The sequence below is a fragment of the Carassius auratus genome, chromosome 26 (assembly GCF_003368295.1).
Source record: "Carassius auratus strain Wakin chromosome 26, ASM336829v1, whole genome shotgun sequence".
Lineage (NCBI taxonomy): Eukaryota > Metazoa > Chordata > Actinopteri > Cypriniformes > Cyprinidae > Carassius > Carassius auratus.
The window spans coordinates 13,625,695-13,641,931 of NC_039268.1; the positions used below are offsets into that span (position 1 = coordinate 13,625,695).

Genomic DNA, 16,237 nt, shown 5'->3' on the forward strand with positions numbered 1-16,237 from the left:
TGTACTGGAATGAACCAAAATTTCCTTTCCTATTAATCTTCCTCTTCAGCTGGTGATACGTGTACATATGTCAGATGAGAGCTCAAAGACCATGATGGTGGATGAGAGGCAGACGGTCAGGCAGGTGCTGGACAGTCTGCTGGATAAATCTCACTGCGGTTACAGTCCGGACTGGGCCCTGGTTGAGACCATACCTGAGCTACAGATGGGTGAGGGCAAATGCACACGCTTAGATAACCTGGGAACCTGAGGGACAATAAGATTATGATTTTATACCTTATCATTCTCACTGACTCTTTCAATCGTTTTCCTCAGAGAGAATTTTTGAAGACCATGAGAACCTTGTGGAGAACTTGCTCAACTGGACCAGAGACAGTCAAAACAAACTCATGTTCATTGAACGGATTGAAAAGTATGCACTTTTCAAAAATCCACAGGTGAAGCTCTTTTTTTTCAAAATCTTTTTAATCATAGATACAAACATTATTAAGTCATGACTTAATTGGAATAGCCAAATTAGAAACATTTGGAGACTTTTTAAACCCCATAGTACACTGCTGTTTAAAAGGTTGGGATCAGTATGTTTTTTTTTTTTGGTGGGGGGGGTATTTTATTCAGGAAGCTTCAAAAAGTTACGGCATTTGATCTAAAGTGACAGTAAAGAATAAAATAAAGAATAAAATCTGTTTCAAATGTTGTTCTTTTGAACTATCTATTCTTCCAAAAGTCCCAAATGTGGTGTTTTTTCCACAGAAATTTGCATCACAACTGTTTTTCATTTCAATATATTTTGAGACATTTTAGCTTAAACAGAAAAACAGCATATTATAATGATTTCTGAAGGGTCATGTGACACTGAAGACTAAAGTTGTGGCTGCTGAAAATTCTGCTTTTCAGTTTCAATAATGTATTGTAGTAATATTTCACAAAATTACTGTTTTTACTGTATATTTGATCAAATAAATGCAACCCTAGCATTCTTGTGCATATGTGCACACTCTGGTCTAAGTATAGATTTAAAATAAAAATAATGAGCTATGAATCTTTTTATGGTTTATGTGGTCAGCCTGATTCACTTCTTGCATGTTGTGTATGCTTTTAAGAACTATTTACTTGGGAGGAAGGAGACCTCTGAGATGGCAGACAGAAACAAGGAGGCATTGCTGGAGGTAAATTACATGTTATAATACAAATTATAGATTGATATCATATTAAACCAACTATCTCAGTCAGAAAACCTCAAACACCTTTTATAAAGGCCTAAACTAACTAGCCTCACCTCTTAGTTCCTGTCAATTAGTTAATGTGACCAAAGCCTTCATCAATGTGAATTTTAAAGTGTTGATTGTGATGTCCGACAGAGTTTACAGCTGTCTATATCTGTCGAGATAAAATTTCAGAATGCTCAACTGTATAATGATGTATTTTGTATCTGTATGTCTTGAAGGAATGTTTTTGTGGAAGCTCAGTGTCTGTTCCTGAAATTGAGGGAGTGTTGTGGTTGAAGGAGGATGGCAAAAAGTCTTGGAAGAAGCGCTACTTTCTGCTGAGGGCATCTGGCATCTATTTTGTGCCGAAGGGCAAAGCCAAGGTCAGTGATATTGTTTGTTTATTTGTGTTTTATCATGTGATTTGGTGTTTTGTTCCCATTAAATGGACACAGAACTTAATAAACTCGAGTGGAATTTCCTGTTTATGGATTTACTGAGGATACTCTACACAAACCATATGCTGTTTGTCATCCACTTACAATAAATCATGGGGCTTTAATTCCCAGAGAGAGCCCTGTGCCTTATTTTCTTGTACAATATTCATGTTCTTACTCAGTCACAAGCATACATATGAACAGTTGTTTCATGTTAGCATTAAATTCTCTGACATTTAAGGATATGGGCTTGTCTGTCCGTTATATGCTTTTGCACAGACTCACTGATATCCTCTTGTGGTTGATCTTGGGTATTTGCTTCTGCTTGGTACTTGTATATAGTATTATTTTTCTAATGTTTGCCTTTATCATCTCAAATTCAATCACTGTAAGGTATAAAGAAAAAACTATCCAAATTTGACAGACAGTAATAAATAGGAATACAAATTTAATATGTTTAATTTGATCTCTGTAGGCTTCAAGGGATTTGGTGTGCTTCCTGCAGTTGGACCATGTTAATGTTTATTATGGTCAGGACTACCGGAGCAAGTACAAGGCCCCCACTGACTATTGCCTGGCCCTCAAGGTTTGTGTGATATGTTGGCTTTTTGTACTTTAGCCCGTGTCAATGATGTGCACTGTTGACTATTACCTGTTATAAAACTGGTTCATACACTACCTTTCAAATATTTGGGGCCTTTTAATACTTTAATTAAAAAAGGATGCATTAAATTGATAAAATATGAAATTTTTTGACATTTATAATGTTACAAATTTTTATTATCATTTTTCTTTGTTTAAAGGATGTTTAAAAATAATGCTCTTTTAAATCTTTCTATTCATCAAAGAGTCCAGGAAAAATGCAACTGCTGTAGACATATTAAGAAAAAAACACCTTTCACCATCGATAACAATAAGACATGTTTCTCATACGGAGACTGGAATAATGGCATCTGAACAATTAAGCTTTGCTTGACGGTGGAAGTAATCAAATCAGGTGTTTTTTTTTTGTTTTTTTTTAGAAATCAAGCAGCAATTTCTAAAAGGGACATTTTTCTTTTTTAAGAACAGAATAAGAATAGGGAGTGTTAGAATTAGAGGATAATATAAAGATGGAAGAGGTTTATTTTTAGCTGATTCTTGAAGATGGCTCAGCTGGAGGACTCAGGGATTCAGCTGCTTGGATTGAGTTGGGCAGGTTATATCACCAGGTGGGAACGTTTAATTTAAAAGTCCATGAAAGACATTTTTTTTTTGCCTCTTTGGGGTGGCACAATAAAGCACTGTTCACTTGCAGAATGCAAGCTTCTAGAGAGCACATAAGCCTGAAGTAATGAATTTAGGTAAAGGGGTGCAGAGCCAGTGGTGGTTTTGTAAGCAAACATTGATGTCTTGAATCTTATACAAGCAGCTATCAGTAGCCAGTGCAAATTGATAAGCAGAGGTGTGACGTATAGTCTATCTGGCTTATTAAAAATTAATCTTGCTGTTGGGTTCTGGATTAATTGTAAATGTTTGATAGAACTGGCTGTAATACCTGCCAAGAAAGCATTGCAGTTGTCCAGCCTGGACAAAACAAGAGCTTTAACAAGGAGTTGTAAAGCATGTTCCAAAAGAAATGGCCAGACCTTTTTGATGTTGAGTAAAGCAACTCTGCAGGACCAGGCAGTTTTTTTGTGGTCTGAGAATGTCAGCTGATCATCATCACAACTCCAAGTTTTCTGGCTGTTTCTGAAGGATTTATGGTTGATGTGCCTAACTGGATGGTGAAATTGTAATAAAACAATGGGTTTGATGGTACCACAAGCAGTTCTGTCTTGGTAAGGTTGTGTTGAAGGTGATGATCCTTCATCCAGCAAGAAATGTCTGATAGACAAGCTGATATGCAAGCAGCTATCGTCAGATCATCAGGATGGAATGAGAGGTAGAGCTGAGTGTCATCAGCATAGCAGTGATGTGAAAAGCCATGTTTCTGAATGTCAGAACCTAGTGATGCCATGTAGATAGTGAAGAGAAGTGGTCCAAGAACTGAGCCCTGAGGCACCCCAGTAGTTACAGTGTTAGTAGTACAGTGTTCCTGTAGCTCAGTTGGTAGAGCATTGCCTATCAAGCGCAAGGTTGGGGGTTCGATTCCCCGGGAACATATGATAGGTAAAAATTGATAGCCTGAATGCACTGTAAGTCGCTTTGGATAAAAGCGTCTGCTTTTTAATTTAGTTAGATGTTGCGACTTGGACACCTCACCTCTCCAAAATACCTTAAAGGACCTATCTGACAGGAAAGACTCAAACCACTGGAGTGTGGTTCCTGAGATGCCCTTTGCCAGCAGACAGGTCCAGTAAGATAAGTATTGAATCCGCTCTTACCAGTCTTAGGGGTTTCAACAACTGACAGCAAGGCAGTCTGGGTTGAATGTCCACTTCTGAAACCAGACTGGTTGTTGTCAAGGAGGTTGTGCTGTGTGAGAAAGGAAGAAGGGAAACCGGTCTTTAGTTCTCTAAAAGAGATGAGTTAAGGGTGGGTTTCTTACGTAGTGGGGTTATACAATCCTGTCTAAATGCTGAAGGAAAAACACCAGTGTGAAGGGATGCTTTAATGATGTGACTGAGTGCAGGTATAACTGCAGGAGTAATGGATTGAAGGAGATGAGATGAAAAAGGATCAAGTGGCCAAGTAGTAGGAGGAGTAGAAAGGATGAGTTTGAAGACTTCTGCCTTCAAATATCCAATAATAAAATCAACAATAAAAAAAATTGTTAAAAAGTTGAATTTCTTGGATATCATTGGAAATATATTGATTCCTGTGTATTTTTACAAATATAAATAGGCTACATCTGTGAGTTTTTTTTTTTTAAGCTAAATGTAAAAACAGGTTGGGTGACAGGTGTATGGACAACTCGCATGTGATTGTATAACAGATGGATTGCATTATGCACATTGACTATGTCACTGCCCTCTAGTGGTTCATTAGTATTATCAATCAAAAAATAAATTATCGAACCATTGTTGTCTTCAATGTCTTGGTGATATTGTTGATTGTGCCCACAGCACCCTCAGATACAGAAGAAGTCACAGTATATCAAATACCTGTGCTGTGATGATGTCAGAACTCTACACCAGTGGGTTAATGGCATTCGTATTGCTAAGGTAATCCCATAGCTTCCCATAGTCTGTCATGTTTTCTGTTCAGTTAATGAACCCTGTGGCCTCAGAACATTTTCTTCTGAAACTAACTAACATGCCACATTATTTATATAACAAATGCTCTTCTGTATTTAATAAGAAATTTAAAACCAGAGGTCACGTTGGAAATTACTTAATCTTCAACCGCTGGGTTTATATCACTTCTTCACTGAATGTGTTTTAATCACAGTATGGGAAGCAGTTGTATGTCAACTACCAGGAAGCCATGAAGCGCACAGAAGCTGCCTATGACTGGTCTTCTCTCTCCAGTACCAGCATCAAGTCAGGAATAAGCTCAGTCAGTGTACCTGGTAAGTAACTTGAACCATTCAAATATCATAGGCATTGGTAGTTATGGAGCATTTTTTGTGACTTGTTACTGTATATGTATGGGTTGATAACTGATGTTTGTACTTATATGTTTGTGCTTAAAGAATCACAGTCAAACCACTCTAGCCAAGCAGACAGTGGTATGTCAGATGGTACTTCGTCCTCCCATGCCCGTTCCCAGAGTGTAGTCAGTTCTATCTTCTCTGAGGCCTGGAAAAGAGGGACGCAAATCGAAGAGAGTACAAAGGTGAGCCATCCTCTTGTCTCTGGAAAGATATTTCTCTTTATATGGGCACTTGATAAAACACCACAGAGTAAAGGCCTTTTCACACTGAGCTTGAAAATTTGGCGTGAATGTTCGCCATGATGACGCTTTTAAAATATACAGTAGATCCTGTGGAGCGATTCACACCAGGCACGATCATTCGTGGTGCAAAAAAGCAAGGATTTTTTTCCATCCTGTGTGTCAGATTTTTTCCCCTGTCGCTCCGTGACGAAATGAGCCGTCTGATAAGATCATGGGCCCGGAGCAGCTACTGTTGCCCAAAAGGGTGAGAGTGCTGTTTTGTAAACCAATGTAAATAAACACTGAAATATTCAGAGAGAAGAGGATATTGAGTTCTTGTAATCATTTGGTTTCTGAGAACAGAATTATTCTCACATGTTCTTTTATACAGAATATAATTTCTATTAATTCTCCACTGAATTCTAATTCTCTGTTTTCTTCCACGTGTGAGAGTGTTATTAGTCAGAGCATGTTCACTCGAGACCATGGGATAATGTAAAATGATGTTTATGATAAATTATGAGCAAGTGCCGTGTTCGGTCCATTAGAAAACATTACAAAGAGTGCATGTCTGGCTATTACAGAATAAGAATACAGTTTAGATCTGTCAGAAGTTATTACAAGCATTCGATGATGGTTTAAAGTAGGTTTTAAGCAAACAACATAAATAATCTCATACATTTTTAAATGTAGCTTGATGCTAATTGTACCTTTATTTATATTTTAGGATGTATTCTTATTAGGATTATAAATTGTATGTGTTTCTGGTGTAGAACCAAACCTTATCTTAATTTAATGCTGTATATTGAGCAGCAGATCATATATGTGACCCTGGACCACAAAACCAGTCATAAGGGGTACATTTTTCGAAATTGAGATTTTTGGTTTTGTGGTCAAGTGGAGGAAAAATGTATTGCTGGTCGGCACCACCTAGCATGCAGGTGTGAATTAGCAGAAGCTCAGTCATTTCGTGCTCTGTGTGAAAGCACTGTTCGTTGGCAGTTCGCCTCGCTTTTTCATAACGCGCTCACTGTGAAACTGTCTTAGGATGAAGCACACTAAAAACCTAAATAAAAAAATAAATTAAGAAATAACATATTCTTATTTATTGTTGTTTTTTATGTTTGTTTAGGCAAGGCCAGAATCAATGCGTTCTACCCATTCAAGCCATAGCAGCCATTCTTCTCATCATGTGCCTCAACAGCAGCATCCACACACAGTGCCACAGCCACATCCAATTCCACAGTCACGTGGAAGTGTCACCCAGGCACTGACACAGGCACCAATACAGACACCGATACAGGCACCGGCACAAATACCACCCCAGGCAACTCCACCCCCACCACCTCCTCCACCACCACCACCTCCTCCACCCCCACCTCCTCCTATTTCCAGTATCCCCTACCATGCCACACCTACCATGTTTGCCAAATACAGCACTATCACTCGGCTGCAGAATGCCTCTCAGGCCACAAGTCACCACAAGCCTCAGCCTCAAGTCCAGCAGCAAGTCCCACCGGCCTCCAAACAACAATCAAACAATATTCCACCAGGGGCTAACATACCACCCCCTCCTCCTCCACCGCCACCTGCCCCAGTGCCTCCACCTGGATCAGCCATGGCTGTTTTGAAGCTTGGTCCTCCAGCCCCAGCAACAGCTCCTCAGACCTCCCCTCCTCCTCCCCCCTCACCTCCAACTCCACCACCTCCTCCCATAATGCCCATGCAGTCACAGTATCTACCGCCTCCACCTCCCATAATGCCAATGCAGTCTCAGCCTCTACCGACTCCACCTCCCATAATGGCAATGCAGTCACAGCCTTTACCACCTCCTCCTCCAATAATGGCAAAGCATTCACAGCCTTTACAACCTTCTCCACCCATAATGCCGGTGCAGTCACAGCCTTTACCATTTCCTCCTCCTCCTATAATGCCCGTGCAGTCACTGCCTTTACCACCTCCTCCACCCATAGTGTCAATCCAGTCACAACCTCTGCCACCTCCTCCACCCCCTCTTCAGGGTAATGGCCTTCCCCCTCCTCCACCACACTCGACAGTACAGTCACCTTTCATAACCAATGGACTCAAGAAGGTCCTTGCCCATAAATTTCCCAATGTCCCCCAGGATATAATACCCCTAGCCAATCAGATCCATTCTCCTCCTCCCCCTCCACCACCGCCACCACCCCCATCATCAGCACCTACACTCCCTCGCCAACAGCATATTGCTACAGCTCCAAATCCACCACCACCTCCACCAGCCCCCATGCAGGTGCCAATTCAACCTGCCGTTTTGCCCAAAACTTTCACTGGTGGATTTCCACCCCAGACTGCACCAAAACCTTCGTATGGCATTCTTCCAGTATCCCCAGTACCTCCAGCACCTCAAGCTCCAGCACCACCTCCCCCACCCCCACCTCCTCCTCCACCTCCAGCACCATTGAAGAACCAACCCCCACCTACACTTCCCAAGCAGCACAGCATCTCCAAGACACTACCCTTCTCCAACCAAACCTCCTCAGTGCCATCTCTGGTTAAGCAGCTTGCTAGCCAGTTTCCTGTTGCATCTCCTGCAATGACCAATCAAACTGAGTCTCAAAGTAACAAAGCTCCCCAGTCCCTACCTGCAGTGAAGGCTAAACCAAAATGGCAGCCTGTAGGTCAAGGCCAGCAGCAACAGAGGTCACCTGAATTTCCACCACCTCCTCCAGAGAATACCCTTGCCTTTCCTTCACCACCACCTCCGCCACCACCACCTCCTCCTCCGGGTACTACCCCTCCTCCTCCTCCACCTCCTCCCCCTCCGGGTACTACCCCTCCTCCTCCTCCACCTCCTCCCCCTCCGGGTACTACCCCTCCTCCTCCTCCACCTCCTCCCCCTCCGGGTACTACCCCTCCTCCACCTCCTCCTCCTCCGGGTACTACCCCTCCTCCTCCTCCACCTCCTCCTCCTCCGGGTACTACCCCTCCTCCTCCTCCGCCTCCTCCTCCTCCGGGTACTACCCCTCCTCCTCCTCCACCTCCTCCTCCTCCAATGTCAGGCTCCCTTATAAGGAAGTCCCCTTCTAACTCATCTGCAGGTGTCAAGAAACCTCCATCGACAACTCAGTGCAACTCCAGTGCGAAGTACAATGCCTCGGTGGAGTACCAGGAGTCCCGTATGAACTTGGTGAGCAAGTTTAACCCTAGTCCATCATTGGCATCAAGCTCCAGTAGCTCACCCTCCAAAGAGCTTTCCACAGGTCCTCGGGCACCCCCCAAACCAGGAAAGCTCAATCTGGCAAATCTTCCTTTGGCTTTGCAGAACAAATTTAATCAAAACCGCCAACCCACTGCAACCTTTCCATCCCCTCCACCCCCAGAAAATGACATCTTTCCCCCTCCCCCACTGGAGTCTGACCTCCCTCCACCACCTCCCCTTCCAGGTGATCCAAATGGTTTGTCTCCGAAAGTGGCTGTGGTCAATCCTCAGCCCCAGCCTCCTTGGGGCAAGAGTTCCCTGAAAAAGACACAACCTCCAGCGTCAATTCGCTATAACAACACTATTAGAGAGACTCCACCACTCTCACCACCTTGCATACAAGGGGGCCCTATTCCCCCTTCTTCTCCCAAAGGCACCACGCAGCCAAACTTCATGGAGGACCTTCACAAGACACTGAAACGTAAGTCCTCGCGAGTCTCTGGAGACAAAGTGGACCCTGTGGCCACAATGGATGACATGGCTTTGCCACCACCTCCACCTGAGCTTCTGAATGATCAACAGAGACACAGTGGTAGTGGCTTCATGTCCGGGAATATCTCAGGCTATGCAACACTACGGCGAGGGCCTCCTCCTGCTCCACCCAAGCGGGACCACAGCACCAAACTCACAAACTGAGAAAACTGCAGCTTTTCCTGGACACTCTTGCTTGCTATTTACATGTTTTTCTCATAGAAGCCATCATTTTGTTGGTATGCTCAGCTTTTTCTGTACAAAACCGCTCAAGAAGTTTCAGCTTTACTGTGACTTTGTGACAGTGCATCAGTTCCAGTTCCAGACAACTGAGTGATTCCACTTCAACACCTTGGTACTGCATGGAAGACAAAACTACATTAAACTGTTAATCTTACTGATTTTTGGGAAGATAAACTTTTTCAACTTTGAGATTGGGTGGGATTTTGATTTTATTTTATTTTTTTATATTATCGATTATTTAATAATCTTGTAAGAGATTTTGTTATTTCAGACTGAAGTTTTTAAATGGTTGGATGGTTGTTGTTTGAGGAGTTTTAGATGGGTAGGTTGAATTAGACTGTGTTTGGCTGGTATATTAGTTTGGCAAATCTTTGGCCATTTATGTGGCAGATCAAGTGCTCAATGGATGCATCTAGAATGGATCTTGATCACTATTGCTCTTTGTGCATTTTAGTTGTATTTGTCAGAACTGTAACATGAAGGACTTGTTGTTCAGGGAGTTGCCCCAATGTCTATTTCTGTGAGACTGTGGAATGTTTGCTTCTTTATTTGTATTTTTTATTTTCATTAGACCTGTTAAAATTGTAGATATTCTCATTTGCTGCAGTATTTGTCAGCTTTGTCTAGGTAAAACAATTGACTGCCTTGCTGTTCCTTGTTGGTCCTTACTTCCTCTAGTGAACATTCAAGCTGACATTTACAAATTATTCGCTTATGAAGAGATGGACTTTTAAGTCATGTGACTGAATGACACAATCATTATTCACATAGATTTATCCTATATCCTGTATTATAACCTATATTATTGGCTCACAAATACGGCCATGCCTTAAGATTCTAGAACATGTGTATCAAACAACTGATCAAAATATCCTCATCTTGTAAAAAGAGGCCATAAGGAAGTTCAATTTCCCTGTAGGTTTTACTTGTTGAAGGATTCTGGCTCATTTTCTCCATTCAGACATGACGTGCAACTTCAGAATCTTACAGTGAACACCTATACTTGGCATATGTACAAACAATTATGCATATTAACGCATGTCCACATTTCATTTTTGAAGAATTTGTTTATTGAATGTATTTACAATATCATGAAACTTTTCAGGTTGTTGAGAAGTGACTAACTGAAGTTAATATTAAATTATTAAAGTATCCGGTCATGATCCATCAAAGGTCAGTGAACATCTTGCTCTGCGTATCCCTCTGCAAAATGTGTAATTTTAACTGAAATTATACATGTTGATATCATCCATGTTTCTGTTTTTTATTGGGTTTCTCGTGGAGGTTATTGCCAGCAGGCATTCATATCTCATACAGTGAATAATCTTGTTTCATGTTTCAGTAGAGGCTGCCGTTATTGGCCCTTAGTACAGTAGTCTTTTCATTTAGCTTTGTTTGTAGCACCTTAATTTTTGTATGAAGATTCTTCATGTGATTTCATCCCGCAGGTCAGTGAAATGGCAGGTGATTGTCAAAATTGTCTCCACGAACATGGTGGGTTTCAGTGTTGTCATGATGACCCGCACGTACTGGTGGAGCCATAATAATGCTTGGTGCTGAAGTTGAAGGTGTGCGGTCTACAAATATGTCAAAAGCATTATTAACATTGTGATCACAATATTAATATGCCAAATATGCAAGTGTGAATAAGACACATTTATTTACCTCTAGTCCCAAAATGATTTGAATCGTAGAATAATCCTAACCCCCCCTGTTGGTGGAAAGAAGTTATCAGCAATTAATTCTGGTTTAGTCATGTATTTCTAAATTACAACGAATTTACTTAAAAGTACATATTTAATATATTTAACTAATAACTATCCTTGACATCTTTTTATTGAAATGATATTTACTGATGTAAACATGCACGTCATTCTAGCCCTTCTTGCTTGTTACAATTTGGTGCGTATCTACTCATGGTAAAGTTTAAATGCTCCTGGTGGAATACATTTTTCTTTATTTTGACACTCACCTCCTCACTGGACTCAGAGCTCGAGCTGTCGGCCTTTGTGCATCTGAGAGAGATGATACGATTGACGTCCTGACTCACTCTGGCTCTGATATAGCACCCTGCCTCCGACTAAACCCCAAGGGTATGGGAAAGGATAAAAAAAAAAAAAAACACTCATGAGAATGTTATATACTTAATACCAATAATCAGTATTAATTATTACTAACCATAATGCAAGTTTCTACAAAGGATTGTTCATTTGCACATTTTATAATATGTGACCCCGGACCACAAAACCAATCATAAGTAGCACAATATGTTACAATAGCCAACAATACACTGTATGGTTCAAAATGATATATTTTTCAATTATGGTAAAAAAAAATGATTACAATAAGTAAAATAAAAAAATAAGTAAAGCTCATGTTCCATGAAGATATTTTGTACATTTCCTAACATAAATATATCAAAATGCAATTTTTTATAAGTATTATGCATTGCTAATGACTTTATTTGGATAGCTTTAAAGGTGATATTCTCTCTATATTAATTTTTTTCACCTTCACATTCCAGATTTTCAAATAATTTTATCATGGCCAAATATTGTCCTTTCATAACAAACTATACATATCAGTTAAAAGCTTTTTTTATTCACCTATTTTTATATATATATACATAAGTATAAATTTCAATTTCAGATTTTTTTTTAAGTTAATAATCATTCAAATGTTTGGGTTCGGTATAGTTTTTAACAGTTACTAGGGCCAATTTCTCAGTACTTGGATCAATTTTCTAATCTCTTCACACAGTAAGCACAATAGTATCTGTGGATAAACTGATTAAGACAGCAATTTGCTGCATTTCTACAGTAATACCATACTGAAATCTGTTCCAAACCTAATACTATACCTACCTAAGTGTTAGTCTTTCAATTTCATTACATCTATAAAATGGGGAAACTTGCTGTTTTGTAAAGAAATTTTAGCTCATTGTTTTATGAGTGATAAAGTGTGTTTATATAGAGCATTAAAAGTGAAAATTTACAGTAGCAAGTCTGATATAGTATTATGTTATAAAAATACTCCAATAATTGTAAATCTTTTTTGTTACAGTGTTTGGAGAAAGTTTTTTTTTTTTTTCTTTTTCTTTTTTTTAAGTGACCTAATATTAAAAAAGTCCAAGTTATTGAAAAAAAAAATTAAAACCGCTATTTTATGTTTATTAAGGGTGCATTTATATGACCAAAATTAGTTAAACATTAATATATAAATATATTGAAAACTGGGAAATGCAGTCTTTACCAAGGCCTAAAAAATAAAAATATGAGTATATAAATAATAAATATCTATAGTTGTTGTTTCATACACTGATTATCTAATGTTTGTAGACAATGTGCATCATGACGTATTTATACCGAAAATTAAAACCCCTCACAGTAGTTTATACGATTTCTGTGAATATCCACATGTTGTATCCTTTTCTTCCACAATTCAGCTTAAGCAATTGAAAAGGTGTTAATTCAATTATCAGTGGTGCACAGATCTGGTACAGTTAGTGTGATCTATCAGCAAACCCAGATCATGTCCATACACATATGATATGAATACCTTGAGATAACTTACCACAAAAAACCCTTTGCGGTACATGCAGCCCTGGGGATCGACCTCAGAACTCTTCTGACACTCCGTCTCCCTGATGCCAAACCTCAGATGCAGATCAAATGTGTTTGCTCCCAGAGGAACAATCTTAAGGTGAATAAAGGCAAATGCTCAGTGGTCAATATTTGTGGTCTGTTGCTTTTTTAAACTATTCATTTGTTATTCTTTGTCTACTGGTCTTTAATTAATGACTGGATCCTCATTAGTCACCTGCTTTGCCAGATGTAGAAATAAAAGAGTTGTTGTAAGAGTGTGTACTGACCCTCTTTACGGATGCCTTGGACACTCTGTAGAGGTAATTCCTGGCAGTGCGTGCATTAATCTGAGTGAGCGCCATCTGCAGAGCATCATCTGCTTTTGAGCTGAGCTCGAACAGAGGGAAGCCTAAGGTTGCATGTCAGAGGTCATGTTTATTATTCCTGATTTACAACCATATCCACACAAAAAAAGACTAAAAATCTTAAATGAGATTAAATGTCAACATGTTAGACTACTGACATTTATTTTTGCAAAATATGAAGGCTGCATGTTTCCATTGTTAGTATTGTCACATGTTTATTCCTATGCCTTACAGTCTCTGCTTAATAATCAACATCAAGATGGCACTCACCTAAACCTCCTAAAACCTGCAGGAGCAGAAAGAGAAAAACACAGCACCTCATTTTCATTTCAATCTCACTGGACACTCTTACTACCAAACAGTCCTGTTTTTAACTGTGATGGCTCTTATAATTCTCCTCCTCTTTTCCGTGTACAAGGTGCGGTTTGATTTGGCGTCTCTCTCCAGTTCGTGCACATCTGGGTAAAGAAGAACTTTGTCATGCAAACCCAGTGCTTGTTTTACCCAGAATATGGTCTGATAATCTGATTCCAAAAAAACGACTGTGCAAAATTACTACATACCATTTTGGATGTGATGCACTTGATAATAATAATAAAAAGCAACTCATAATATAGAAATAAGCTAATGTAGTATAAATTTCAATTTCATTATAATTTGACCCTTATGACCCCCTTTTTTGTTAAGTTTATAATCATTCAAATGTTTGGGGTCGGTAAAGTTACTAGAGCCAATTTCTCAGTACTTGGATCAATTTTCAAATCTCTTAACACAGTAAACACAATAGTATCTGTGGATAAACTGATTAAGTGCTACAGTAAACAGCTGCTAATTCATTCATAGTACCCCACTATATACATGTATGAACATCCTATAACTGCCATATAAGGCAACACATATAACTAACTGGAAAATGCTATAAAATAGTTTAATAACATGCATCTGTGTGTGTGTAATTTAAAAAGATTTTTAGAGAAGTGTCTGCAGGAATGATGCATCTGTTACATTTATTTGTAAACATTTTCTTTCATGTTTTTTCTGCATCTGGAAAAGTGAAATTATAAATGATTGCAAAGTCACTTTTGCAACACAATATGCCGTCGCCCTGCCAATTTGTAGGTCAAAGGGGAGCTGAACAGAGGAAGAAATCAATATATATTCTTGACTGTGAAATCAGTGACTGATGAAGTTAACAGATATCTATTCTGTCATAAGCCAATATGAAATCTGCTTTCTTAACCATTAGTTTCTTAGAATCTCCTATTACCACCCGATGCAGAGCAGTGTTCAGCGAAAGCTTGACAAGTTCCTATGATTGTAATCAGGAATTGTTACAGCTATTTTTCACTTCTTGCTTCTGTGAATATTTCTCAAGGTTGGTTCATTTATGTATAGTCTGTTAAACATATTTGAACTATTACACAGTTACACCATGTCCTATTTACAGAGGTGTTGCCACACTTTTTGGAGTGTTACAATGGAATTTGTTATTAAATTTCCTATCATATGCTTTTCATATAATATCAAACAGTACACAAATTATGAAGCAGCAAAAATGTATAATGCAGAATTATTGTTTTTAATAACATTAATCCATGTTATCAAAAATAGCCTTGTTCCTTGAAGCATTCAATAAAAAATATATATATAAAAAAATAAACAATTTAAATGTGAAAAAAACATACTTTGCTAGTAAATTTCATAAATGATTTCAAAGCAGCAAATTGAATGAAACATGACATTTTTTTTTCTGAAATAGTATTCTTTATTGTAAAATGTAGTCCAATATTCTTTTTAAATTACATCTTAATATTCTGAAATATTATTAAATTAAAAATGTGTTTATATTTTTATATATTAAATCATTCCTGTGATGCAAAGTGGAATTTTCAACAATGTATTAAATTAACAATCATTTACAATACTATGATTTTACTGTATTTTTGATTAAATAAATGCATCCTTGGTAAGCAGAATAGATTTAATTAAAATGTATATTAGTATTATAAATAATATGTATTATTGTTAGAAAGTACAGATGTACAGTACACTGTAATACACTATATTAGTGAAGGTTAACCATTTTAGGAAAAAATTGCCTCAAAGTTTAAAACCAATATACTATGACGAGCCCACACACACACAAAAATAATAAAAATAATGTTAATATTAATTATTGTAAATCAGTATACGTTGTGTAAGTTGTGTAACTCGATGAAACTGCATATAACTATTTGCATAAAATCTAAAAAAAACAGAGACCTCCCCCATTAATCCTATGCAAAAATACAACACAATTTCAACATTAACTCTCCTTAACAGTCTGAAGAAAAGCATACTGAGAAAACAAAATATGCTGTAACTCATTCAGTTTTGCTTATTACCAGAAATTGAGTTCACATATCTCTTTTTTTATCATTTTATTTACAATGAACTTTCAGCAGTATTTGAGAAATATTTACTTATTTCATTAAGTAAATCTAATTGTTAGGTTTTGTAATAAGTTGAAGAAAAATTCTGTTACTAGCTGTTTAAATACCCTCAAACCTCTCCGTTCCCTCCTCTTTTCCCAGATACTATGTGCTGTGTAATTTGGCCTCTCTCTCACTTTCCTATCTAGTCTAGACAAACACTGCTTCCCGTACTCAGAATCTGTGCTCCTGGGACAGCTTTTCCAGATAAAAGCAGTTCTTATGTAAAACCAATTCTGTTACCAGAGGTTGGTTAATCGTGTACAATTTTTGGCCACCAGTATGTGACAAAAATTAATACTGAGCAAAGCTTTCCAATGTAAAAACAACTACGCATGTAATAATTACATGGAAATATTGCTACTTAAAATGATGTGGTTATAGTGAATTCAGTCTATTTTCCAGAAGAAAAACAGGAC

General features: G+C 38.4%; 2 protein-coding genes across 2 annotated transcripts in view; one reads left to right on the forward strand and one right to left on the reverse strand.

Annotated features, from left to right (window-relative positions):
• Positions 1–10,646, forward strand: part of raph1b (Ras association (RalGDS/AF-6) and pleckstrin homology domains 1b) — a 52,772-nt gene extending 42,126 nt beyond the window's left edge. Inside the window, exons 8-16 of the mRNA XM_026203517.1 lie at positions 50–209; positions 316–437; positions 1,104–1,169; positions 1,448–1,591; positions 2,121–2,231; positions 4,693–4,791; positions 5,018–5,138; positions 5,262–5,404; positions 6,576–10,646. Of these exons, the coding sequence (XP_026059302.1) occupies positions 50–209; positions 316–437; positions 1,104–1,169; positions 1,448–1,591; positions 2,121–2,231; positions 4,693–4,791; positions 5,018–5,138; positions 5,262–5,404; positions 6,576–9,320 (3,711 nt within the window). The 3' untranslated portion in view covers positions 9,321–10,646. The remainder of the gene's footprint in view (positions 1–49; positions 210–315; positions 438–1,103; positions 1,170–1,447; positions 1,592–2,120; positions 2,232–4,692; positions 4,792–5,017; positions 5,139–5,261; positions 5,405–6,575) is intronic.
• spp2 (secreted phosphoprotein 2) lies at positions 10,458–13,768 on the reverse strand. The gene is made up of 6 exons (XM_026204333.1): positions 13,618–13,768; positions 13,270–13,391; positions 12,972–13,094; positions 11,371–11,478; positions 11,064–11,109; positions 10,458–10,975 (listed from the first exon to the last, which is right to left on the reverse strand). Exons 1-6 carry the CDS (start codon positions 13,673–13,675, stop codon positions 10,848–10,850), a joined length of 585 nt encoding a protein of 194 aa, XP_026060118.1. The 5' UTR covers positions 13,676–13,768; the 3' UTR covers positions 10,458–10,847.
• Between the last annotated feature and the right edge of the window lie 2,469 nt (positions 13,769–16,237).

Bases quoted from the DNA above. Each gene is read 5' to 3' on its own strand.
- spp2 (XM_026204333.1), bottom strand. From the start codon at position 13,675: ATGAAAATGAGGTGCTGTGTTTTTCTCTTTCTGCTCCTGCAGGTTTTA. The intron at 11,479-12,971 runs GTAAGTTATCTC...CTTGGGGTTTAG, and splicing joins ACCGCAAAGGGTTTTTTGTG to TCGGAGGCAGGGTGCTATAT. The intron at 10,976-11,063 runs GTAAATAAATGT...ACATATTTGTAG, and splicing joins AAATCATTTTGGGACTAGAG to ACCGCACACCTTCAACTTCA.